This window comes from Tauraco erythrolophus, chromosome 15 (assembly GCF_009769465.1).
Source record: "Tauraco erythrolophus isolate bTauEry1 chromosome 15, bTauEry1.pri, whole genome shotgun sequence".
Lineage (NCBI taxonomy): Eukaryota > Metazoa > Chordata > Aves > Musophagiformes > Musophagidae > Tauraco > Tauraco erythrolophus.
The window spans coordinates 1,854,699-1,880,402 of record NC_141479.1 but is presented as its reverse complement, the minus strand read 5'-3'; the positions used below and the strand labels follow the sequence as shown (position 1 = coordinate 1,880,402).

Genomic DNA, 25,704 nt, shown 5'->3' with positions numbered 1-25,704 from the left:
CCAGTGATGCACACAAGCCCAGGCAGGCAGACAAGAGAAGACCGACCTCACTCACCACATGGGATCCCACCAACTCTCTTCTGTTGTCCCTGCACCCCGTGCGCAGCTGATCACCAATCTCAGAGGCACCCACTGGGCTGCCATCAGCCAAGGGCCACCCAGCCACAACACGTCCGAACCGAACATTGACATTAATGTCCAACTTTTCCTCTGATCTGTGCTGACTCAGGGGAGCTCACTTGAAAAGGAGACCTGATAGCCCTGCTCCAGAGGTGAATCTGCGAGTCTGCTATCTGACAGAGCTCATTTATCAAAGCTTGGCAACCAGCCGGGCAGGAAATTGTACCCAAGAAACTATAACCCAGGAATAATGACAGGCTGCCTCGATGGAGCCAGGCTTCGAATTTCCCAGGGTGACCCAGCACAGACCCACCGTGCCCTGCCGGGCCAACAGCCCGCTCCGGAGGAGCATGATTTGTGTCGTGTCCTCCTTCCTTCAGTGAGAGTTGGGTGTGGGTCCAAGGGGCAGCACCGAACAGGAGACCTGCCAGGACCAAAAGGCTCTGCCAGGCCAGACTCACTCAGGTTTCCAGGTTGGCATCTGCCTGCCCCCATCCAGGCTGTGTCCCAGAGACAAGAAATCTCTTGGAGCCACGCAAAAAACAACTCCATCACTTCGGAGACCAAGATCTAACTTCTGGCAACATCCCTGCTACTTGCTTATCCTGCACGCTCTGAAAAATGACCCACTAGCTCGATGCACTGGATAGACCAAGCCGGTGGCCATTTTCATCCCCGCAGGAGCTTGTGCTATCGGAGCCCCTGAGTGCCAGGCAAGGGTAGGGATCGGTCACTCACATCAAGTTCAACGCTGAGATCAATAGCTTCTCCCAGGACAGACTGGAGAGAAGCAACCATCCCTGAACCACCTCATACTGGTGTTCTATTTACTGAGCAGCCACAGTATTTGCAGAGGTTGCAGTGAAGCAGGACAGGATTTATTGTCCAGTCCCATAAATTAGGGCACTGAGAGGCAGATATACCCCTGCAAGCTGCCCAGGGGAGGGAGGGAAGGCACTGCACCAGGACACCACCGACACCATGCAAAACCCATCATTTACACACCAGTACCACCCGTCCCAGGTGGTTTGCTCTCCACAGAGACAGAAAGCAGGTTTTCACTGGGGAGTCAAAGAAAGCTTCCCTGGGAATGCCCCACTTTGAGGTTCCATTTATCCTCCTGGGCACAGAAACTGCAGTGATACAGTTTGAAAAGAGCAAGAGGAACATTCAACCTGGGTTAACCAGCCCCAGAAGTCCAACCCAGCCAGCACAGAGAAGCACAAACCCCCTCCAAACCATCTTTTCCTGCCCCGATCACCCGTCCAGTGGGGAGCACACCCCACCCAGCCTCAGCACGTGAGCCCTTCCCAGCTGCACCATCCCAGCAGCCAAGCTCTCCTCCTGCTCTGCAGCTTGTCACACCGTGCAGCCTCCACGAATTCAACAGCCTTTTTCTGCATCTACGTCCCAGAGATGCTTTGCTACGCTACGGAATCTACAGACTCCATAGGTACAGGACCCTTACAAGTGTATTTTTGTGCAACAACCCAGCTGGTTTGACCCCCAGTAGGTGTGAACATCACCTCATCACGAGCAGTTTGAGGACACGGACCTCACACCCCAATCTCTACCGTTAACAGGAGTCTGACACAAAGCAAACGCAGACAGACCAGGGAGATTGCAGGGGAACCCATGCCCTCCCAGGAGCAAAGGGCCACAGGGTTCTCCTCATCTCCTTGACCTCCAAAAGCGTGACCCTCACAGCTGAACATATTGCTTTCTCTCTCAGATAGCGATATGGAAACGTTGTGTATAAAAAAAATCAAGTCGCAGGTTGTCACAGACCAGTCATTTTTGTCGGAAAAGGGCCGCGCAGATACCTACCATCTCTGCACAGAAGGACGCAGGGACGACAGACTGGTTGGCGAGGCACAGAGTTCGGGAAGCATCTTGCAGAACTTCCACACTGCCAAAATCTATCTTGCTGGGGTGCACGTACACAACCGGTCTTTCTCCAGTGCTCACTAAACGGATTTTCTGCTCCAGAAAGCACGTAGGAAAGATCAAAAAGAACAGGCAAAGTTTAAAAAGATTAGACAGCTCTAAGGGTTCTCCTAGACCGAGGGATAATTACAGCTGTTTGACGTTTTCAGTGCTGTAAGGCTGAAACAGAGGGCCTGGAGCAAGCGTGCCATCGACAGCGATCCCATCTGAAAGCCACAAGCTCCCAGTTTCCCACACTTGCATCCACAGCCCCTCCACGTTTGCTCTCCTTCCTCTACCCTCTGCCCGCTCCCACCCCTTTTACTGCTCAGTTTTGCCCCAAACCCCCTCCCTGACTCCTGCTGCTGCACAGCCACGCTTGGAGATAACTTTAACATTCCCAAAACTACAGCTGCCAACACCAGCACGAGTCAAAAGCCCAAGAGGCTCTTCAGAGTAGAGATCACACACGTTAGTTGCATCTGATTTGTGTTTATGTGTATTCCTGGTATTCCATGAATAACAGACATTAATTATTAATGACATCATTCAAGCAGGTTTTTTTTTTCTTTGGACAGTCTGAGACCCAAAAACTTTGTTCTTGCAGAACTGGAGCAGACTATTGGATGAGGAATGCGGATCCCTTCGCTAAGCCACCTTCTCACACCACTAAAAACAAGGAGAATTTATCTGCTCTGGCTGGATTTCATCTGTTCCAAACACCTCAACTCTTAAACAGGATCTGAATGCATAAAACCCCCAACTCTGACAAGCTGCTGTACGATTCACTGGAGGGCACGGAGCGTGATTTAACCACAAAAGAAACCAGCCTTCCTGATGTCAAACCTTCCGTGATGTCTGACTCGAGGAACTGGCACTGACGGCTGTCAAAGTCACTGGTCCAACTCAGCCAGAAGCAGCAGCATCCAGAAACGCTCGGCCCTTGACAGGGCACTGCCGTGTGCAAGTAAGAGCCAAAAACTCATGTATGGAGGCTGGTACCTCAAAAATAAGGAGCTGCAGCCATGCGTGATGATGGACCTTTTATCCCTCCGGGAGAAGGGAGGCATGGAGAGCTGTAGCCCAAAGCTCCTGGGAAGGAGGAGTTGGAGGGAAGAGCCGTGCCTTGACAGCTGGCTTTGCCTCCACGTGACAGCCAGGCAGGAGCAGCAAAGGTAGAGCAGAACCCTTTGGAGATGTGCAGAGTAACAGCTGGAGGACGCCCAGGCTGGCCGGCTCCAATTAGAGTGTGTACTAACACGGTATATCCTCACAAAGGGCTGATAAAAAATCCAACCCCTTCATCAACAGTCTTCTTAAACGGGAAAAAATCCCCGTTCAGCAGCGTTACAGGCAACGTGAGACACGGGGAAAGGTGGAAAAGGGAGGTGGCAGCTTTGCCATCAGTCATATTGCCAGACATACGCACACCCCCAGCAGCACTGCTGGCTTTGTCCATGGGTACGGAACGTCACATCCCATCTTTTAGCAAAGAAGAGCCTCTGTCCCTGGCAGACAGTCATGGTTGGAGTGACCACTTTGACAGCAGCCAGCTGCCAAATCCCCTGCCTGTGGCACATCAGCCTGCCGTGCCACCAGTGACCCCCGGGCTGGGTTTCAGCAGCTCCTTAATGCAGATTAGACACACCAAACTGAAGCTGGCATGTCGTCACCTGCAAACAAATCCCAGGGAACAGACCCATGGAGGGGCTCTATGCAACCCAGATGAAAGATCTGTGCCACGTCTCCCCTAGAACAGTGTACAGACCTGGTATCAATGCCAGATGGCATAACCCAAGACAGGAGCCAGCTCGTATTTTGCTTTATAAGAATATATCACAGCGACACTCGAGGTCAGATTTGCATCATATGAGCCACACAGGTAGGACTTGCCACCAGTGCAGGATGTGTAACAAGACAGCTAGCTGTTCTGCCAGCCCAGAAAGCTCTGCATGAGTCAGCTACCAGGGAGCTACTGATACTGCACTCAAACTATAGGGCAGACCTATAGAAAACGCCAAGAAATGCAGAGGAATTAGCAGCATCATTTCCATTCCTCTTAATGAAAGTTTAAACCCCTCAGACTACTCTCAAAACGTCAGCCTTCCGTTCTGCTACGGAAAGCTTGGGGTTCCCAGCAATCCTCTGACAGCCTCTCTCGTGCTCAGAGAGACAAGACATTTTAAAACACTTGCTTCAAAAGTTATTATCATTTTAAATTAAAGTTTCATTAACTAGATTTGCTCTAGATTTCAGCTCGACGAAGCCAGGACAGCACATACAACGCTCTCTTGCCTACATTTTGTTGTCGTTGCTGCTATTGTGGATGCCTCAATGCCAACAATATCTTTCAGGAGGCTTCATGCCAGGAATACTTTGCCTCTTCCATGTCCAAGCTTGCTAGAAAAAAAGCCTCTGTGCTCCAGATGCAAGCGGTGTGGAGACTCACGTGTTATCAGCTAGGGCTTTTGGCAAAGAGATTCAATGGATATTTCTCAAACATGATGGGTCTGACTTCCAGAAAAATCTTAAATCCAACTTTGCCTAAAACACGACTGCAGCGTGGCTTCTTACCCAGCGTTTGCTGCAGCAGGAGTCAGGGAGGTCCCTGCGTGCTCCTGAACAAAACACCTAACGAAGCAGCAGTTGCTGTTCATCTAATCCCACAGCAGAGCACGAGACCCAGGGATTGTGCTGGGTTCCAGGCTGGGCTGGTTATCCCATCTCACGTATCCGTAACTAAATGTCGTGTCAGACTCTCAGGTTATACCGAAGAGGACACCGTCCTTCCTCTTCTCCAGGCATTAGCTGCCACTTGGGACATGAATCCCTTCCTTCCTTGTCCACCCCAGCCATAGATGACAAGTTCTTGTTTTCCCAGGAAGAATCCCTGGGATTAGCAACCTTGCCTGTACACTTTCCACCCCACCAAGACGAGTTGCATGAAGGCCCACAGCCCCACGGACTCACCAGTGGAGATGCTTCGCTCCCAAACACCACGACATGAGCGACGATGTCCTGCTCGCCCATCGTCTGCACTTCCAGGGTTACCGGGACCTCCACCGAGCTGTGAGGCTGGATGATCCCGCACTCCATGGGGCTGGAGTAACACACAGCAGCACCCTCCTGCTGTTCCTATAAGGGACAGAATCAAACACAACTTCAGAGTGACCTTTGAGGAAACTTTCAACTCCTTGACATCTACCACGATACCAATTCCTACATTTTAAAAGATCCCTAGGAGACAGCAGAAAGGCACAAAACCAGACGCAAGACTAGTGTGGATTTAGCATCCTCAGGGGGTACAAAAGCTGCTGCATCCACAAATGCCCACTCCTGTGCTGCCGGCCCCCCTGCAGCAGCTTTTTGCAACCCTCTAAGCTCTCCTGCGTGACAGCAACCCAAAGGCTGGAATATAAACTGCTTCCTAAAGAGTGTGCACTGCTTCCTAAAGAGAGCGTGCACTGCTTCCTAAAGTTCACATTCAGGTAGGTTCCTACTGAACTGCTTCCTAAAGTTCATATTCACATAGGAATATAAACTCAGGAACCTACCTGAAGACCTTTTTTATTTTTTTTTTTTTTTTCTAATAACCCCCTCGATAGCATTTGAAGCAGGAGGCAGACGTGACAGCAAACCTGTGGAAGAAGCCTGTAGCAGCCTGGCACACTGCTGTCGTTCAGAAGGGTCAGCATCTGCTGGTACGGGAATTTCAGGCAGCACCGTCCGAACGCCAGAACCGGGCTGAGCACTCGCAGCTGAGGAACGATGCATCTGGAAAGAGAGGGATGACCAAAAGGGAATTAGAGATACCACGAGAACGCAGAATTTGTTCAAAGCCTAGAGAGCGTGAAATGAAGCATAACACATCTGTCACTGTCAAACAGACATTTAACATCCCTACAGCGATATATCGCCTTTAACTTCTTTTTATTCGCTTCTGTTCAACAACTTCTTGCAAAGGAGGGGCAGACCCTGAGTCTCAGCGTTGCAGACGCTGCCAAGTGCCCGGACACAGCACCATGCCCTGTCCCAGAGCTGTCTGATGGGCACCTTTGCCCCAGGAGGATCCTCCCAACAGCCCCAGCAAGGCGTGAGCTCTGAAGGAGCCTTCCCACCAAGGACCAGTGCTCACCAAGGCTCAGGGAACACAAGACTCCAGGGTCTCAGTAAAAATGACTCCCTCCTCTCCCCCACTCCTGTTGCTCTGCCTGAAAACCCAGCCACGTGCCCCAGCAACGGAGGGCACAAGCCGCCGCGTGCCTCACGCAGCAGGTGATCGCCCTTTCCCCATTGCTCCTTCACCTACCACGGGTCCATACGCTTTGTTCCCATTTGCACTTATTTTACAGAATTGCAGCCCAGGAACTGACTGGATGACTCTGCCTGGCAGAGGGAAACCACATCCCTCTTGGATTTACGCTGACACCCGCTGCAGCACAGCAGGGCTGAACCCTGGCTGCAGCAAGAACAACTTCTGGCTTCAGTCTGAGGACGTTAATGCTCAAAACAACCCGAGGGAAGCAGAGAAACCTGAGCTCATCTGCCACATCAAGCACTGTTTTCCCCTTCATAAGATCTTGCCTTTATTTTTCCCCCACCAGTCCTGCCATAAACCCCTTCCCCATCTGCACGTGCCTTCATTAACGAACTGGCTGCCCTGCTCACTGTGTCCCAAAACGAACGCTGCCCTTTGGTCGCAACCCAGCACGAGGCCACCACTTGCAGGAAGGAGCAGAGATGGCCCTTGGGAAATTCGTTACACCTCAGGCATGAAGAACCAGGCCAATAATGGATGTAATTGCTGCTGCCTTCAGAAAAAGGCTGAGGGCCATGGCCGCCCGTCGAGCACAGGTGCTTCTCAACACGGGCTGCTTTCAAAGCCCTGCTCTGCTCATCTCTAGCTGGGCACAAACAGCTCGTCACACAACGCTTCTCACGTGCAGATGGAGCCAGCAAACCCCGCTCGAGGCAGCGCTGGTACCTGGCAGTGAGGCGCAGCGACGACACCTCCTCACCGACGCCGTCCACGTCCAGCACCAGCGCCAGGTTGTACCGCTTCAGGGTGTTGGAACACAGGGTGACCTGGTGGAAGAGAAGAGCATCAAACACTTCATCACTCCCAAAAGCCATCGTCCCTGTGTGCTGTCCCCTGGCTCTCGTTCCACAGTAAGGAAAGGGGGTATTTTGCCCTAATTCTTCTGCTGCTCCGTGTACGGAGCACACGGGAGTAACAAAAGTCTTCTGAGAACCTCCGCTGTGTTAGATACACCGTGCAGTCATCGGGGCCCACGTCAGCTAAATCAAAGCACAATTACACCAATGCTCTACTCACCGCTGTATTAAAATTAAGGGACTAATTTTTAATCTCGACTACAAGAGCACAAATCCAGAGGAAATCTGTTGACTTCAATGGAATGAGTCCAGCTTTACAATGGGAAGCTGAGGGCAAAACGTGATCCAGCAGGTGCTGTGCAGTTCACAGCTACCAGAGTTGGGTTTTTCCAGTCCCCACTGGAGATGAGCACAGTGAATACAGCTCCTTCTGCTCAACGGGAGATGAGAAATGGGACTGAGAAGAAAAGCAAACTGCTTTATACAACGACATCTCTCTTCTAAACAGCCACCTTTTGTCCTCAGCCTTCCTCTGCCCACTTTTAATCAAAGAAATCGCTCTGAGCAACGCTCAAAACCACATGAACGGCTTCTGCACTTGACTGTACGGTACGAGACCTTCAGCTTACGGTTCCGGAAACAAAACAGGGCTGCAGAAATGTCCCAGAGTGACCAAGCCAAAGGTCCAACACCAGTACATATATGTTACTGGTGTTATGCTACCAGAACTAAAGCCCCTTTGTACCTCAGTGAAGCTTCAGTCCACTTCCTGAAGCACCTATGGCCGGACTCTTCCCGTACCTGGATATCCTGAAATCCCTGGGAGCGGATGGTTCCTCTGCAAGGCTTTATGGTAAATTCAGTTGGCCTGGCCCTGCTTTTAGTTCCCTTTCTCCTGCATAGTTGAGTGTGGTCCAACATCCAAGAAGAACTGGTCACGCTGGGCGCTCCCGAGCCGTCCCCAGGAACGCGCAGGTTGAACACCACGGGCACCATGGAGGTGTTGAAGAGGCGGCACGACAAGGTGCGAGGAAAGCCTAGGAAAAAAATACAAATAGGAATTGATGCACCACTTGTCCCATGATTCCTGGTGTGAGGATCCTGTAATGGTAAAACCGCGCTTGGAGTTGAGCTCTTTCAGCCTTAGTTCACAGCTAAGCCAGGAATTAGTCGTCACTTCAGTTCCCTTTGATGCTGATCACTGAAGCTGCTTCCTTGGCAATGCCCACTCTTTGTGATGCTGGACACCACAATTTTTTCTGAGGAGCACTCTCACCTGCCCCAAACCAGCACCAATTATTTCTCACTTATGAGTGCGCATCCAGACAGACCATTTATTCTGAAAATTCAATCCGTAAAATTCTGTAAACTCCGTGAACACTTCCACAGTTTTGAATATCTAAAAGCAGCATATCGTCATTGAGGAGAAGCTACAGCAAAAGAAAGGATGGATGAAATTGAGGAGAAGCTACAGCAAAAGAAAGGATGGATGGAATTGGGAACTACACCATGACGCAAAGGACTAATGCAGTTTCTCTAGGCAGGATCCTTAAGGCATCTCCTGTTTTGGGGCAACCAGACTGAGCTTGTGACAATTTGCAGCCCGCTTCACAGGAGGCAAGCTTGTGTCTCAGCCTACCTGACAAACGGGGACATCACACCCACGCCGCACACGGCCATTGATCACGGCCCACAAAGGTTTACATCGCTTTAGCTTTAACACTGCTTTCCATAACAGAAAAACAGTGATGCAACCACACCCGGCAGGGATGTTCTGCAGAGATGAGACATCAGCCCACAACCTGGAGTGGACATCTAGCTTGGCTGGCCAGCTCTAAGAGAAGGAGACGTGTCCCATGGCCTGCTTACCACGCGTTACTTGAGTAGATATGGGGGCAGGGGGGAAACTAACTGCAGGCACAGCAGACAGTTTCGCCATACTCATCAAGAGGGACCATTGCCCATCTCCAGCAGACAGTTCCTCCATACCCATCAAGAAGGACCATCACCCACCTCCAGCAATTACTCCAGCAGGGAGGTAGGAGCTGCCCCAAAAGGACAAACACTGACTTCACGATGCCAACCAAGACCAAAGTCGCCAGACGCAGCCACCAGGCAGCAGCACAGTTAAAAAGCCAAAGCACAACAGCTGCCTTCAGCTGGAAAGCTCTTATTAATGAAACCAGATGAAGGTGGATGAATCTCCTACCATGTAACCACGTTTCTGCCTGGTGTGTTTCTCATTGGTTTAGTTATTCAGAAGGAAACAAAGAAGCAGCAGAGCAGAGATGGAGGGAGGGGAGGAAGCAGCTCAGGCAAGGTAATGAGTTTTCTTAAGTCCCCGAAGAAGAGCATGAAAACACAGAGGCATCCTGGGCCCAGAATGATAATGGCCCTTCAATCAATCCACAATTGATTTCCCATTTCAACTTTAGATCATCTCAGTAAAAAGCCTTTTGTGAGACTGAGCTGGAGAACCAGAATCTGCATCTCAATGGAGACGCTCTGGATACTCGGCCATGGGCTGTGTCAGCAGCAGCGCAGGGAGGGAGCAGGAGCCCCAGGTCTGAGGACATCAGTGCCCCATGCAGAGCTGCTGCCTGGGCATATCACATCTCGTCTGTGATAACGAGGTGCCCTCACAGCACTAATTATCATCTCACACTGAAGGTCAGCTGGGTACCCAGCACCCTTGCCTTGCATCAGGAACATCTACCCAGAGTAGCTACAGCCAGTATGTGGCTTCAACTCCCTTCTCCTGCAGCCCCATCCCCTGGGCCCTCCTGGGACAAGGATTTTCACAGGCATTTTTCTGCCAAGGATCAGGAGGTTGGGGCTGAACAGACTAGGAGGGACACCATCAAATATGGACTTTCTACTCCTTCGTTCCCATTTGACCTCACGATGGCACAATGCTGCCTACGCAGCCAGCGGCCCTGGTTCTGGCAGCCCGAAGGGCACCAAGGAGGAACACTGGTGACAGCTGCTCTTCTGCTGAAGCGCTCCGTTTTGGTAAGGCACAGACCTCTCGGTGCGGTCCCAGCCCAGGGCACTCACCAAAGGAGACGTCGCCGAAGTGGAGGGCAGGTACGCTGAAACAAAAGCTTGGTCCAATGACGCAGCCCCTGTGAGGAAGAGACAGGCAGAGGAGGCATTGGCTTGGGTAGAGAAGTGCAAAGCTTCGGCCTTCATCCCTGCTCAGTTGGGCAAAAGCCAGTCTCAGAACCACGCTGGGTTTCCCATCAACTCATCACCCTTGTGCTCAGCACGGCGTCTGCGTGGACAGGAGGCGGCCACAGCAAAGTGGTGGGCAGCTCACAGCTGCTGGTGTGGCTGAGGACACCGTGTCAGGCAGGGTACGTCCTCAAGTTGCTGCTGGCCCCACGAAGGACCTTGAACAAACCGATGGCTCCGTGCCTTAGTTTCCCCATCTGTACTGGGACGGACACAGAGGTGTCCACATTGTAATAAGCCTTTCAGCTGCAGGTTCCCTGCTTGGGTATTAGCTGGAACTGATGTTTCCATAAAGCACATGAACATCTTTTCCTCAGCAGCTCTTGATTCACCCAACCATTAGACATGCAGCATTTTGAGGCGTGAAGCCAGGGGAATGTCCAGACACCCGTTGACCCCAACAAGAGCAGCAACAGTTCTACATCGTGGACAGCTGAATTTTGGAGGAAAGTACCAGCTTGTCACCCGTGAACCAGTACGAGCAATTTGCATCTTAAACCCAATATGGGTGTCCTGAAGCCACCACACCTTCTCATCGACCCTTCAATTCAGCAGTTAGGCTCCAAACCTCACCAACATCCACTGAAATCAGCCCTTGGAGCTGCACAACATCCATTAATGTATTTCAAGGTTGATGCTAATCAACGCCAGCTCTGCCTCTTAGTTAAAAATCAAGGACCACAGTGGATGGATGGTGCCCTTCTAGTTTTATTCCCAGGACTGCCACCGCACATGAACGGACCCCAGCATCCCGGAGAAGGGACCTGTGTTCATCCGTGGTGTCCCATTTCCAGCATCCCTTTCTAAACACCAAAGAAACAAGGATTCAGGACCTTGTAAGGTTGGCTCCCAAGCAAAGAATAATCACCTACACTTTGGGCATCTCCTGACTGCACAGTCAAAAAGCACTCAGAAAAACTGACTTTTGGGAATTTCGATCCAATGCTAAGTCTCAATTCTTGGAGCTTAATCAGTTCCTGAGAATAAGTCAGGCAGCAAATCCCTGTGCTGCTGAAGTTCCCTCTCCAAGGACCTCACATAATCGGACCTAACCTCCCAAGCCCTAACAGCTTTGCATGGAGCACAGGGAGCAGACACGCTCTCCGCCACAGGACTGGCCAGGAGATGATGGAAAACCACCTCCAAACCAACCACGACTGGGGATGACACTGGCAAAGTGCTAAGGATGAGCCCTGCCAGGCGAGCGGGGAAAGGACTTGGGCAAGGAGCCAGCCCAGAGCTCTGCGCGCCACCACTGACCACAGCACAGCTTGCAAGAGAACGGGGCGAACGGCAGCGGTTTTGGCAACAACTGTGGTTCACAGCAGCATCGGTGAGGGAGAGGAGGGTCCTTGCCCAGCACTATCCCGCTGCCAGCTCCCTCCTTCCTCAGGAGAGAGGCTGTGTGGGCACCATCCAAGAAAAAAACCTGTATTTTACCTACACCAAGCGCATCTTTACAAGCAAAACCTGCCCTTGCTCAAGGAGAAAGCTGCTTATGCAACAACATCCCGTGACCGATTTTGGGGGAGGGACAGAGGAGAAGAAATTATTTGATCGTGAAAAATCCTCTCTCCATCTCCAGAACAAGCAGCGCTTTCCCCCCAAACACAAAGCCAATGGAATTCTTTCTCTACCGAAGCCAACAGACCTACTCGCCGCTCTCTTCTTGCAAAGCAAGAACCTCGTGGTTCTTTTTTATCCATTTCCCTTATTTTACTGGTAAAATCGACTGCAGATTCCCTCCATTTCTTTACTGCCCTGATCTGTAACTGGGCTGAGGAGGCACAGCCAGTCTCAAAGCTCCAGAGCACCCAGCAGCAGCTCTCTTGCCTACACAACGTTGTCCCACCAGCCCACAGCTAAGACTAACTGGGACAAGTTCACGTGCTGCGTGCTCCTGAAGAGAGCTTCGCCTCTTGTCCCATCAGCTTTTCCTTTCTTTCCGCCCTTCTCCCCTTCACTTGGTGAGGATTATCCCCTGCAATGACACCAGCCTGTGGGATGGTGCCCAACTCCTTGTGCCAGTACTTGCTGCAGAGCTCCAAGGCTGGCCCACCCCTCAACCATCTCCAAAGCCCTGTTGGCCTTGCCAGTGTTCAGGTGGGATGTCCCAGACCATCTACTGCCCAAAGCTGGTACCATCACACTTCTGCTGTGGCCCAAGGGGACTAAGCTACCTGCAGAAAGGAGTCACTCCAGCTCCTGGGTACCCAGACCAGGCAGCAGGCATCTCCACACCTTTCCTGTGCAGCCTCCAGGCAAACTTTTCTCCAGCATTGTCACTTAAAGCCTTGGGGTCTTCACACAGGGCTATCAAAGGGCCACAGAAGGAACCTGCTGCTGCCAAATTCTGTGCAAACAGCGTCCTGGAAAGTCACAGAGCCACCCAGCTCAACCATGAAGGCAAAGCTGTTTCCCAGAAGGACCCAAGGCTTTGGGACTTAAACTGGGTATTGAGAGCACAGCAGGCACCGTCACTTGCAGCTCATTACACTTCATTTGCTGCTGCAATTGCAGGGTTCAAACTGGGGTCAAGGTTAAAAAGCCTTGGCTCAGTCTCAGCTCTGATCCCAGCAACCCCACACTACGACCTGAGACAACACCTTTTGGAATTCTGCTTCACCATAAAATGAGGTTGGTGGGAGATGATTACCCAGAGATGGGGACGGATGTGCCCACCGAGCCCCTATAACCCTCCTCACCTGATGGTCAAGGTCACAGGCTCAGGGCATCCATCCACACTGAACCTGAATTCTTCCGTGAACTTCCCCAGGATTGTGGAACTGAAGATGATCTGGATGGCCTGAAGCCCGTCTGGCAAAATCATGCCCTTCTCGGGCTGAAAGGTGAAGCAGGAGCCCAGAGCTGTAGTTGGAGGGACCAAGCTGAAGGCAGCATCGATGGCTCCTTTGTTGAACAGGATGACCTGTGGCAGCAAGAAAACAAAAAGAAAATACATAAGGAATCTTCCTTCCTTACAGAAGGCTGATATATTTTCTAATTAAACAATCAACATCTGCAAAAGGCAAGAAGATGTTGTGTGCTGCTGCTTGGCAAAGGTCAAAGAAAATACAACAGGGCAAGTTCTGCCTTTGGGTTTTTTCACGCAAAACTCCATAGAAACAGAGTCACTCTGGGGTTATTCCACCAGTCTGCGTGCTCAGCAGCACCCAGTTGATTCACACCTGTCCCCATGTTTGGGACACACCATGTGTTTGTTGAGATTCGGCTCTTTTCGCGTCACTCGAGCAATGCCCACATCTGCCCCTGAGTGCCAGCGCCCTGCCAGCCACCAAACCCACCCAAGGCAAAGCTGTAAAGCTTCTGATTGCTGCGGGGCGAAATCCTGCCATTTCCATGGAATTATCTATCTGCTTTGAATTTCTTTTCCCTAATTTTTGTCCTTGCAAAACCTGGCAGAAAAATTGGGCCAGAAGCAGCGAGACGCCCCTTATTTTTTAATTTTTGCGGCTGCTGTTGAAAATATTCACTTATTCAAACTCTGCAGTGGTCACCTGCCCACTACTCTCTCCTCCCACGGGTTTTACACCTTCGTTACAAATTGCACTCAGGGACCCTGCGCTGAGCTGAGCTTCACCTCCAGCCTCGCTGCTCAGTACGGCGCTACCAGTATCATCATCATCTTCACGTTCTCTCAAGTCACGAAAATAATAAATTGATACAGAGAGAATCAATAAAACATCAGCATCAAAAACGCACAGAGCGCACAACATTTTGGTAGGAAAACACCTTCGTGTGTCCTTCCCTGGCACAGTGAAGCTTTTGCAAGTGCCTGGCATGATGTACGGCCTCATTTTCTACCTCTTGCGGTTGCTCTATCTTATTTTTTTGCAGATGACTTGACACTGTTGGGGGGAAGCAAATATGTAGAAAGTTCCTTTGCTTCATTTCCAGAAATGTTTTGCACCGAGTCTGACCGGCACGAGACGGTCGGCAGGAGACTCCCGATTTCTTTGCAAGGGACAGCTCTGAGCCAGGAGGCTGGGAGCTCAACTGGCAGCTGTTGGCAATGGACTTGAGTTCAAACGCAGGAAATTTGTTCCAGCTGCTTTCTGACAGTCGGAGCACACAGGTGCTTCACATCCAAGGCTGACACAAAAGCCTCTCAATATTTATCTTTTTGCCCCAGTGCTGCTGTGGTGCATCAAGTGGGTTTTTCTGCATGAAGCCTCCCAGCTCTCTCTGAAGGAGGTTGCCACAAAGCAGGTTTAGGGCTTCCTGAGCAACACAGGCACCTTTCAGATCCCATCAAAAGTATCCAGATTCTGTGAAACCCCCCCAGATTTGACTATTATTGTCAAACGTGCCCTGCTCACATGAGCATGGCTTTTTTTGGCCAGAAATCCCAAATGGTCCACGAGGCTTCACTGCTGCCCCAGGAGCCACTGGGACCCAGCCCAACCCTCACGAACCCCTTCTGCTCACCTCATAGCTGTAGACTGCTCCGACAAAAACCTCCCCGATGTCCAGCTGCTCCAAGTTGAAGCGGAGCCGGGGTCCTACGCCTTCCGCTTTGATGCGCAGGGGCAGCCTGGTCTCACGGCCTGGGGAGAGATTTCCATTTTCAGTACAAGAATTCTCTATCGTCCATGATTTTTCTAGGCTGACTCAATGCTACTCCCTGACTCCAGGCTGGATGAGACCAGCTCTAGATGCTCCAGGAGAAGATAGAAGACCCTTCTCTTCCCTCTGGAGCTATGCCCTTGGGCTGGTTTCTAATTTTTAACCACTCCCTTGGCTGGTTTCTAATTTAGCCATCAGTTTGTACCCTGAAAAAGTGATGCTGAGTTGAACACACGATCTCTGAATTTCTTCCCGTGCACTTCGATAAGCTTCGAAACGCGTTCAGTGAAGGCACAAAGCTCACGAAACAGAGCTGAAGATAAAGACCTGCCATCTATACTGCTGCCATCGGAGACAACAGCACCAGAGCTGGCAGCACGAGCCCACGCAAGACGAAGCTCCTCGCCAACGGCGACACGCACATCCGAGGGCAGCTCAGAGCATCGCAGCCACCGCCCGTGCCCAACGCACAGCTCCACACCCGAGGGCTCCAGGGCTCCCCTCCCACAGCAGGGCCTAAAGAACACAGGGCTTCATCATCTCCAGAGAGGAGAAGCACCCACCACGATCCCAGAGCTCAGACACCCTATCTGATGCACGCTGAGCAGTTATTAGCTGAACTTTAAAGATGTGAATTTCCTTCTGTAAGGCTGTGAAGATGACATACTGCAGGACCTTCCAGTCTAAAGGCTGTTCCGAGCTCCCAAATATTCCCAGCAAGGGGACAAGCACCTCATTGGCACATCCTGCTCCAAAGGGACCAGCAAGAGACACGCAAACGCACAAGGAACACAGTCATGCTTCTTGAAGGAACCAGGAAGGAAAATTGTCTCCCTAGTTAAAGATCATTGCTTTCTTCTTTAAACTCTTCTTGCACCCAGGGACCTTGACTCTGGGACAGTTTCCATCCTGATAACATTGTAAGAGATGATAATATTTTGTAAGGGATGAGGTGCATCGTTTAAATGACCTCCTTGAGGTCTTCTTCCAAGGAACCAGTGGAAGAGCTAAGCTCTCCCCAGGACCCACCAGGGTCTTTCAAGAGCAGGTTCCTCTTTCTAAACACAGATCATTTGCCCAGCTCCATCTCCTGTAACTCCCAGCCCAGCTCAAGGGTTGCACACAAGTAGTTTTCCTATTTTTCTGCAATGAAAAAGCTCTCCCGGCACAACCCCTGGAGATCCCTGCAGCAAAGCGATGGACGGCCCCATCACCAGGGGAATAATCCCAGAGCCAGGAGTGCAGAGCTGAGCGAGGAATCCCTCGGGAGCAACTTTTTAAATCAATCCTTTCCTTGCACAGCTCTAACAACCACAGCTGGTGGGCAGGAAGGCAGTTTGTTAACACGAGCCCCGTGTAATTCCCGCAGGTGGCATTTGCCAAGTAAACCCGGCGCAATTACTGTACAAATAAAAAGCTGCTCCGTGACATTGGTATCCGTCAGCTCGGAGCGGTGCGGAAAGCAACAAAGCAGCTCCGGAACAGGAGCCTGGCTGCTGGAGGACCACAGGCCTGGCACCTCTTCTCAGATGGGGAAAACCGTCACATTCCCTGGATCATAGAATGGTTAGGGCTGGAAGGGACCTTCAGAGGCCATCTAGTCCAACTCCCCTGCAAGGAACAGGGATATCTCCAACTAGATCAGGTTGCTCAGGGCCTCGTCCAACCTGGCCTTGAACGTCTCCAGGGATGGAGCATCCACCACCTCTCTGGGCAGGGATGGCAGCCTGACAGGGAGCTGCTCTTGGAAAGCACCGTAAGCAGCACCACGCTGACGCCGAGGAAGGACGAGGTACCCGGACCATGCAGCTCGCTGCAGGCGCTCCCTGCCCTGTGCCAGCACAGCAAAGCCATCGCCTCCGGAGGGCAAAGATGGTCTGAATTCAGCTGGGCGCCCAAGGAGCTGCGCCGGGGCCGGCCCGACCCGCCGCGGAGCGGCACATCTCGGCGCACACAGGCTACTCTCGAAAAGTCGGGAGATGCCAAGAGAGGCAAGAGACCCCCCGCAGCAGCCAGCAGCTCTCGCAGGAGAGAGAGTCGCCGGAGCAAAGGGGGTCCCGCTCGCCCCTATAGCACCCTATAACGCGCCCAGGGAGCGCGGCGGGCAGACAGGGCGGGAGAAGGGCGCTGAGGCGCTGCTGACCCCGGTCAGTGCGGAATGGCGCCCACTCGGCAGAGCCCTGCTGCCTCGCTGAGAGCTGCACCCGCCGTGCCCGACGCGGCTGCGCAAACAGAAGCGCCGTGGAATCACGCGGCCACCTGGGCGTCAGGCTGCACCGATGGAACAGGAGCCAGCAGTGTGCCCAAGCAGCCAAGAAAGCCCACGGGATCCCGGCATGTGTCAGAAACAGTGTGGCCAGCAGGAGCAGGGAAGCGATTGTCCCCCTGTACTCAGCACTGGGGAGGCCACACCTGGAGTACTGCGTCCAGTTTGGGGCCCCTCACTTCAAGAAGGACGTTGAGGTGCTGGAGCAGGTTCAGAGAAGGGCAACGAAACTAGTGAAGGGTTTAGAGAACCTGTCCTATGAGGAGCAGCTGAGGGAGCTGGGACTGGTCAGTCTGGAGAAGAGGAGGCTCAGGGGGGACCTTATCGCTCTCTGCAATCACCTGAAAGGAAGGTGCAGGGAGATGGGGGTCGGTCTCTTCTCCAATGCTATGAATGACAGGATGAGAGGGAATGGCCTCAAGTTGCGCCAGGGAAAATTTAGGTTGGATATCAGGAAGAATTTCTTTCCAGAGAGGGTTGTGAGGTATTGGAATAGGCTGCCCAGGGAGGTGGAGGAGTCCCCATCCCTGGAGGTGTTTAAAAACTGTGTGGACTTGGTGTTGAGGAAGATGATCTGAGGGCTGGAACACCTCGTCCATGAAGACAGACTGAGAGAGTTGGGGCTGTTCAGCCTGGAGAAGAGAAGGCTCCGGGGTGATCTTATTGCAGCCTTCCAGTACCTAAAGGGGCTACAGCAAAGCTGGAGAGGGGCTTTGGACAAGGGTGTGTAGTGACATGACAAGGGGCAATGGCTTTAAACTGAAAGAGGGGAGATTTAAATTGGATCTAAGGAAGAAATTTTTAACTCAGAGGGTGGTGAGGCACTGGCACAGGTTGCCCAGAGAAGTTGTGGATGCCCCATCCCTGGAAGTGTTCAAGGCCAGGTTGGATGGGGCTTTGGGCAACCTGGTGTAGGGGAGGGTTTCCCTGCCCATGGCAGGGGGGTTGGCACTAGATGATCTTTGAGGTCCCTTCCAACCCAAACCATTCTATGATTCTAAGATGGTTTAGGGACCCTGACAGTGCAGGATGAATGGTTGGACTTGACGATCTTGAGGGTCTCTTCCAACCAGATGATTCTATGATAACTCGGGTGGGTCAATGATAACTGCTCCCGGAAAAAGACTCGACAGCACTTCAGAAGACAGGATGAGCACCAAGCTTGGCTCGCAGCCTGCTCGGGCTCCGATTTCCAGGAAGGGGGTTCACCCTGCTGAGAACCCTGTACCTGAGATGTCACAGTAGACCATCTGTTGATAGAATCTGGCTTCTCGGGGTTTGAAGATCACCTTAATTTCAGCCAAACAATGTGGCAAGCCCTGCACAACGCCACCCGTATGCACCACAGACTCAGAGCCCCAGGGTGATAGCTCCCACGCAGGGAGAGCAGCACGTGTGGGCAGAGGTGGTCCCTCCGCAGACGCCCCGTGCTCAGCAGGGCTCAGCCACCAAAGGTCTGGCAGTGCCAGGGTGGCAAGAGGCAATCCAGGATCTGGGAGCACAGCTGTAACTCAGCTCCTACTGCCACACGAGTCTGATGATGAATCCATGTAAAAGACTCATCTTGGAGGCAAATGGTCTACAGGAGCTTAGCGCTCGCCTACTAAAGCTGTTGTGCTGTGCTGCTCCTTGGCCTGTACACAAACCCCACAGCAGAGCAAATGTTGGCAAAACCACAGCGTGAAAACTTATCCTTCACTGCCTTGGTTGTTCTGGGATCAGCGATCCAAGCCAGGCATCCCAAGGGCTGGCCTTGGACAGACCACCACCCGGAAACCACAGGGACAGTGGGCACGTGCCAGCACCGCCCCGCTGACCACTGCCCCTTCCTAGCAACGACACGAGAACCTGGTTCTCTCTGTGCCTCGCGCTGGTTCTCCCTGTGCCTCGCCTTCCCCCGGCAACAGGAGCAGGAGCAAGGAGCTGTACCTGAGATGTCGCAGTAGACCATCTGCTGATAGACTCGGGCTTCCTGGGGCTTGAAGATGATCTTAATTTCAGCCGAAGAATGTGGCCAGACGTCTCCCTCCTAAAACAGAAGCAGACAGCAAAGCATTTATCTTCAAACGTTGCACTCCTTTTGTTTTCAGCCACAGCCCTGTAGCCTGTATTTAGAGCATCAGAGAAGAGCAAGGAGCAAGTAACTCTTATCAACAAAATTTATAAGAGTTTTGAAGTGGCTGCAAAACAAAACCCAAGTCCCTCACCTTTACTGGCACCTGGTAGAGGCGTTTCGTTAAATTACGGCCATAAAGCAACCAAACCAGCTCACGCTCCAGTAAACGACGCAGGATGTCTTTAGAGGTACCAGTTTAAGGAAAAGACACCTCTCTCCTGCAAACCCTTCCTCCCTGTATCGCTATGGCTACAGGAGCACTTTTACTCAGGTCAGAAGAGATTTAGCAAACCAAATGGATTTTTCCGTTCTTCGCTATGAAGGTGGCACCTCTTGTACCCATCACCTGTCCACGTACAGTACGCAACGCACTCCGGTGAGCCGGGGCACCCAGCACCCAGCACCAGCCCTCCTGCCCGGGGATCAACGAGGAGCAGACTCCTCCTTTCCCGCTGACGGCTCCTTCTGCCACGTGCCATGAGCAGTCAGCCAGCACGTAGGGTACAGAAGATGTGACAAGGAAGTCGAGTCAGATGCACCCTCTTTGTCTCTGCCAGGTGCACACGCTCCTGCTTCTCTGAACACAGGCTCAAACAAGAGATGGGATTTTCTTACAGCTCTGCACTTCTTTCAACCAAAGATCAAGTAAAACAGCTCTTTTCCTTGACATGCTCAGAGATTTACATCTGGGCCATGCTATCGGTGTGTCTGCAACCATCTGCTGCTTCCTCAGGGTCTTCTCTCCCAGAATCACAGAATGGTTTGGGTTGGAAGGGACCTTCAAGAGCATCTCATTCCAACCCCCCTGCCATGGGCAGGGACACCCTCCACTACACCAGGTTGCCCAAAGCCTCATCCGACCTGGCCTTGAACACTTCCAGGGATGGGGCAGCCACAGCTTCTCTGGGCAACCTGTGCCAGTGCCTCACCACCCTCAGAGGGAAGAATTTCTTCCTTAAATCTCATTGAAATCTCCCCTCTTCCAGTCCTGGCACTGCTGTTCAGTCCCAGGGAGCCCTTCTGCACATTCTCAGAGATGTCCCTGATCTCTAAAGGCTCTCACTCGCTTCTTGCAACTGGTTTAAACAAAGGCACCGCTTACACCCCCTCCACCCCTACCATTACAAATGTCTCTTCATGCATTTGTCGGCATAAATATACACCCATCTGACAACTGTAGTAACAGTCTAGAATGAATTAAAAATTTAGCTTATAGAAAGAGACGAAAAGAGCAGAGTTATTTTCCTGTCAACAAAGCGAGGCTTTGATTCCCTTTGCTGCTGGGTGCCCTCAGGACTTTGTCCAGAAGAGTCTTGCACTGACTGGAGCCTCCGGCACTCCCGCAGCATGAATATTCAATAACTGGAACACTTCCCATCGACTGGGCGCCTACAGCTCAACGGACAGTCCCCACAAAAACTAAAGAGCTGCGACACGGCGAGTCATTGGGCTGCAGCCGCAAATAATTCCCTAATTCACAGCCTGCTCGGAGGCAGCAGAGGGAAGAACAGGCGGAGGAAACGGTTTCGAACACCAACAAGCCATCGCCAGAGCAAGAAAAGGGAAGTACCAAAGCATCAAGTCGCTTGGATTCCTCTCCAAACCTGGAGCAAACACATGTGCCAGATCTTTGTGTTTCTATCCGGCAAGCACCTGGCTGAAGATGAAGCCTTATTATATGACAACACGCTTGCCTGAGGAAGCAAACTGAGGACATCAGCCTGCAATCCCCAGCCAGCGTGCCAGATATCAGAGCCTTTGGGTCCCACAGGGATGCTGCACGGACTGAGCATCCAGAGTTATCTTGGATTCACAGGAATAAAAGCGTTCGAGGTGCTCCGAACATCACAAGCTCTGCTACGACACCTGGAGCTCGCCTAAGCCGAGCCACTGAGAAAAAAACCACCCGGATGACAGATCTCCCTGGCTTGGCTAATTAGAGTCTAACAACTCAGCAGTGCTCATCACCCAGCTGCCCACTGTGTGTTGAACAGATGGAATCCAGTGGTCCCACCCTGGGCAGACCCTCCCTGGGGAGGAGGGGATGCACTGGGCAGCTGTTTGCCTTTGCTTCCAGCCCGCCGGCTGGAGCTGAGCACACATCCCAGCTCCCGGCGTTCTGTGCTCCTCCTTAAAGGGTGCTGCATGGGACGAGCTGCCCTGGGGTGCTCTTGGATCCTCCAGCTGCTGTGGTCCTCTGCCCAGAGAGCTGCAGACAGCCCTCGTTGGGTTCCTGCATGGCAAACAGCCTTGCCAAGGCTTACCAGCACCAGCAGCTACTGCCGAGATGCTGAGAGCGGCGCTGATGCCTGAGGTCTTCATCTTAGAGAGGAGCATAAAGCAGAGGGGGAGAGCAAATCCTGAGCCTTAAAACCAAAGCACAGGGGTGCAGTAAAAGGGAGGGGAGTTCAGCAATGAGCAGGAGTGACTGAGCCTGATTTCAGAACGGCCACCCAGATCCCTCCAAGGGAAAGTCTCCATTCGCTCTGTAGAGCCCCACGTGCCAGACAGCGAACCGGGGAGAAGAGATTTGAATGAGACAGGACCAGTGAGGCTGAGGGTGAAAAACCAATGCCAGGGCTGGACTGCAGCTCTGCCATCAGGCTTACGAGGGCTGTGCACAGCCGGGTTACCAGTGACATGCAGCCTGGAGATCGTGCTGGCCGTCACAGAGACCGTGCCTGCCCTAAACCGAGCACACGTTTGCTGGGACTGTGTTATTATTTCCTGCAAGACTTTGGGATCTATCTGAAAAAGCAGAGTGACATTTTTATACCACGTCATCATTTGACGCAACACTGGCTGCTCTAAAGCAGTGTTCGGACGAACAAGAACGAGGTCTCAGAGCCAAACCGTTCCTGGGAAACTCCCAGAGCATCCTTCCTTCCACCGAGGCCAGAAAACAAACTCCTCTGAGCCTAATGCAGCAGGATGAGCCTTTCGGATTAACTGTCCAACCAAATACTGCTTTGCTGCTCACTCCAGCCGGATCGCGGGCTGACGGCACCCACTGCTCTGTGTTACGTGCCGTGGGCGGATGTATCGGCCCCAGGGACACTCCGGGGCAGTTTGGTTATTCCTCAGAGGCTGACAGAGGCGATACAGCTCCCGGGAACGGAAGCAAGCGTTACACAGTTCACAAGCAAAACCAAAGCTAAGCAGGACAGGAGAAAAATTAAGAAGAACCGTTGGCCTGATGAATGTGTATCTGCTCACAACAGCGCGCTTTTCCGGCTGAGCGAGTTTAGCTGACTTTGGGATTCGAGGAATTCCAAGGCCAGCACATCTGCGACAGAAATACAACCCACACAGTGATCTTCCCCCAGTGCTTTGGAGCACGGGACCAGCGATCCATCACGGAGGCAGCGACAGGGAGAGACTTGAGAGGGCAGGGGGCCAGGGAGGCGATGCGGAGCCAGAAGGCAGGGACAGGGGCGGGAGATGCTTCGGAAACAGCCCGTGCTGGATTCTCACGACAGCTCTGTCCTGCTACGAGCTGCACCCGCGCCACCTGTCCTGCCCCGGTCACTGCCACTTGAGCTTTGGGGGAACAGGACTTGGATGGCAAACTCACACGTCCCCTCGCTGAGCTCCGGCAGTCAGACAGACGGATGCTCCGTGTGCCCGAGCCCCTACCGTGACTTGCACAGCAACCATCCCGACTGCAGCGCTGAATGCGCACGGGGAGACGTTGCGACTACGGCAGGGAGGAGGTAACAGAAAGAAAACTTATTGAAAATATTTCAGTAAATTCCACTTCCCTGTTTTACAGCATACAGGAACTGTGGCACAGTGAGGCTTTCAGCCGCTGCAGAGTCCATCCAGGCTACTGCAGTACCTCCAACGCTCCTCTCCAGGCAGCAAAAACCTCCCAGGAGCTCCTCTGGCAGGGTAGCACCATTAGCCTCAGTTTCTCCAAGGAGGTTCCAACGTACAGAAGGACTAAGGGCTGAATCTTCAAGGCCTGAATGCCCTCAAGTGTTCAGGAGAGATGTGGGAGTATTCACACTCTATAAACTTTATCTAACTTGGATCATCTACAGGGAGCCTCAGGCTACAAAGTCTACATCCCCTTGAGTGCAGAAGCTGCACACTCCAGGTTCTCCACCAACCCAGCTGGGTAGTGGAGACACAACCTGAGCCCTGTGTCCAAGGTAGGCAATGAGGACACTCCTCCAACCCAGAGTACCATAAAGCCCTCGGACAGCCCTCACGCCACACCACTGTACTAGCCCCAGGAGCGCACGGCTACACGCTATCTCCGAGTCCAGAGAGGGGCCTCTGTACATGCCCTGGGCTCTCTGCAGACACTGAGCTCAACACCAAGAGCTGCCCCTCAGAGGAATCCCTCCTGGTCTTTGCAGCTCTGGGTTGACCTGGTTTGGTTCTCAGGGGATACTGCCTCTTACCATGAAACCGCCTTGTGCAATATCAAGTCCTCTTCAACATCCTATCTCTTTCTCCTCCATAGACCTGTTCCCTTTCAACTCTTGTGCCCACCTAACCCCTGCCCCAGCAGCCCAGACACATCTGGAACAGGCACCAGGTAGCTGACCGCAGCAGCAATACCCTCTCTCCCACTGGGTGCCAGGGCTTGCACCCAGCAGGACATCTCAGGTCAGCTCCTGGAGAGAAAACCGTGCCTGCCTTCATCTTTGCAGAAGATAGCTGGAAACCAGGTTGCAAACGAAGGCAAGGCCCTGGCAGAACTGGCTGCCCTAGCCGGGACTCACTGCCCAAGGCTCCCTCTGCTTACGGCCAAGTGGGCACAGAGGGCAGGAAAGGGGTATCGGGGCTTTGCAATCTGCTCTGGCTGCTGCTGGTCTCCACCTGGGATGACACATCGCTCGTGACACAAAGCCCCAGTTAACCTGGCCTCTCCCATTCCTGCATCACTGCTGCTGGCAGAAGAGGAACCAGAACTGGGTCAGTGCTGGCAGGGCATTTATCCAGCTGGAATTTGATCCTGGCCCAAGACAGCCCAAACTGAACACTGAAATGGTGAACTTCCACTGCACCAAAAAAAACCCCACAGCTTCAGCAAGAACATGGGAGAACACTAAGTGTCCACCTCCAAAGAGCGAGGGACTGGAAGCGAGTCCCCGCGGGCGTTATTCAGTGGCTGAGCTCCTGGTGGGATGATTTCCTCAATACCACCGAGACCACAGTGACTGCTGCGACGTTGCTGGGACGTCTCTGTGCGCTGCAGCATCAACCAGCGCGGGAGGGAGCCCAGAGCTTCGGGCCGATGTCGTTTCTTCTTGTACAACCTGAGCAGACGAGGGTGCAGCACACAAACCCCCCCTTGCCGGGGACGATGTCCTGCCATGCCTCCAGGGAACCACGCAGTGCTGCACCAAGATCCAGACAAGGGACACACTTCCAGACACCTGAGGAGCTGCTGGATCCCAAAGCACAGCCCGACGAGACTCCTCCAAGGCAGCAGAGGACACAAGCCTACGGAGCAGCACTAAACCCCGGCCTTCAGATGCACCAGCACAGCTCTCCGGAACAAGCCCACTGCAGCGTGATTCCGGGAGCATCGCACTCATATCCTCACTCCCAAGAAAACCTGCACCAGCACATCATGGGCTCAGTCTCCCGAGCTCCTGATGTGAAACCACCATCCTGCAGGATCCAATGGATTCGGTCGGAAACTTTTGGCAGTAGGTCCACAGGGAGCTTCCCTGAACCGTCAGTGAAGCTGTAAGCCAGATCGTTTGACTCCAAAGGTGGAGAGCAAGAAGAAATAACCAGTTACACTTTCTTCTACTATTCCACGGCTAAAACAAATTCTTTCCAGACAGAACTACTCTGGGAAGTTTTTGTCATTTCTCCCTTCATTACTGCTGTGTGTTAGACTATAAAACTAGAAAAATATCGTGAGTTATTTCTCCTGGGAAATTAAAATAGGCTGTTGAAGAGGTTCCTCACGTTCCTGCTACCCCACAGGGAGAAAGAGAACTGCTGGTTAAAAGGACACGCTTTATTACCCACCCTTGCAGGCTGCTGCTACGTGCCTAAGAGCCTCGGGACACCTCAGGAGCCAGCGGTCTGCCTGGGCTACCATGTTCTCTATGGGATGGCAGCTGAGTAAGAGCATGAAAAACTACCGTGGATGCTAACCAGGGCAGCAATAACACACACACAGTGCTGCGGACACGATACTGCAACGCTGCTGGCTTGATGGCAGCCGCGGACAGGCTGCACCTGGCAGAAGACACAGACAGTGGGTGCATGATGATACAGCACCACTCCAGCTGTTGCACCCTGGCTTTGCTGCAGCACAAAGCAACGCGACGCGGGAGGAGACAGCACACCCTGACTCACAGCTCCAGAA

The 25,704-nt window shown here is 52.6% G+C and overlaps 1 protein-coding gene across 1 annotated transcript in view; it reads right to left on the bottom strand.

Annotated features, from left to right (window-relative positions):
• Window positions 1-25,704, bottom strand: part of HYDIN (HYDIN axonemal central pair apparatus protein) — a 104,423-nt gene that overhangs the window by 38,247 nt on the left and 40,472 nt on the right. The window contains exons 10-18 of the mRNA XM_086621241.1: window positions 19,178-19,277; window positions 14,845-14,963; window positions 13,101-13,324; window positions 10,219-10,286; window positions 7,963-8,198; window positions 7,031-7,131; window positions 5,673-5,820; window positions 5,017-5,169; window positions 1,948-2,100 (exon numbers count right to left, since the gene is read on the bottom strand). Coding sequence (XP_086477367.1) covers window positions 1,948-2,100; window positions 5,017-5,169; window positions 5,673-5,820; window positions 7,031-7,131; window positions 7,963-8,198; window positions 10,219-10,286; window positions 13,101-13,324; window positions 14,845-14,963; window positions 19,178-19,277 — 1,302 coding nt within the window. The remainder of the gene's footprint in view (window positions 1-1,947; window positions 2,101-5,016; window positions 5,170-5,672; window positions 5,821-7,030; window positions 7,132-7,962; window positions 8,199-10,218; window positions 10,287-13,100; window positions 13,325-14,844; window positions 14,964-19,177; window positions 19,278-25,704) is intronic.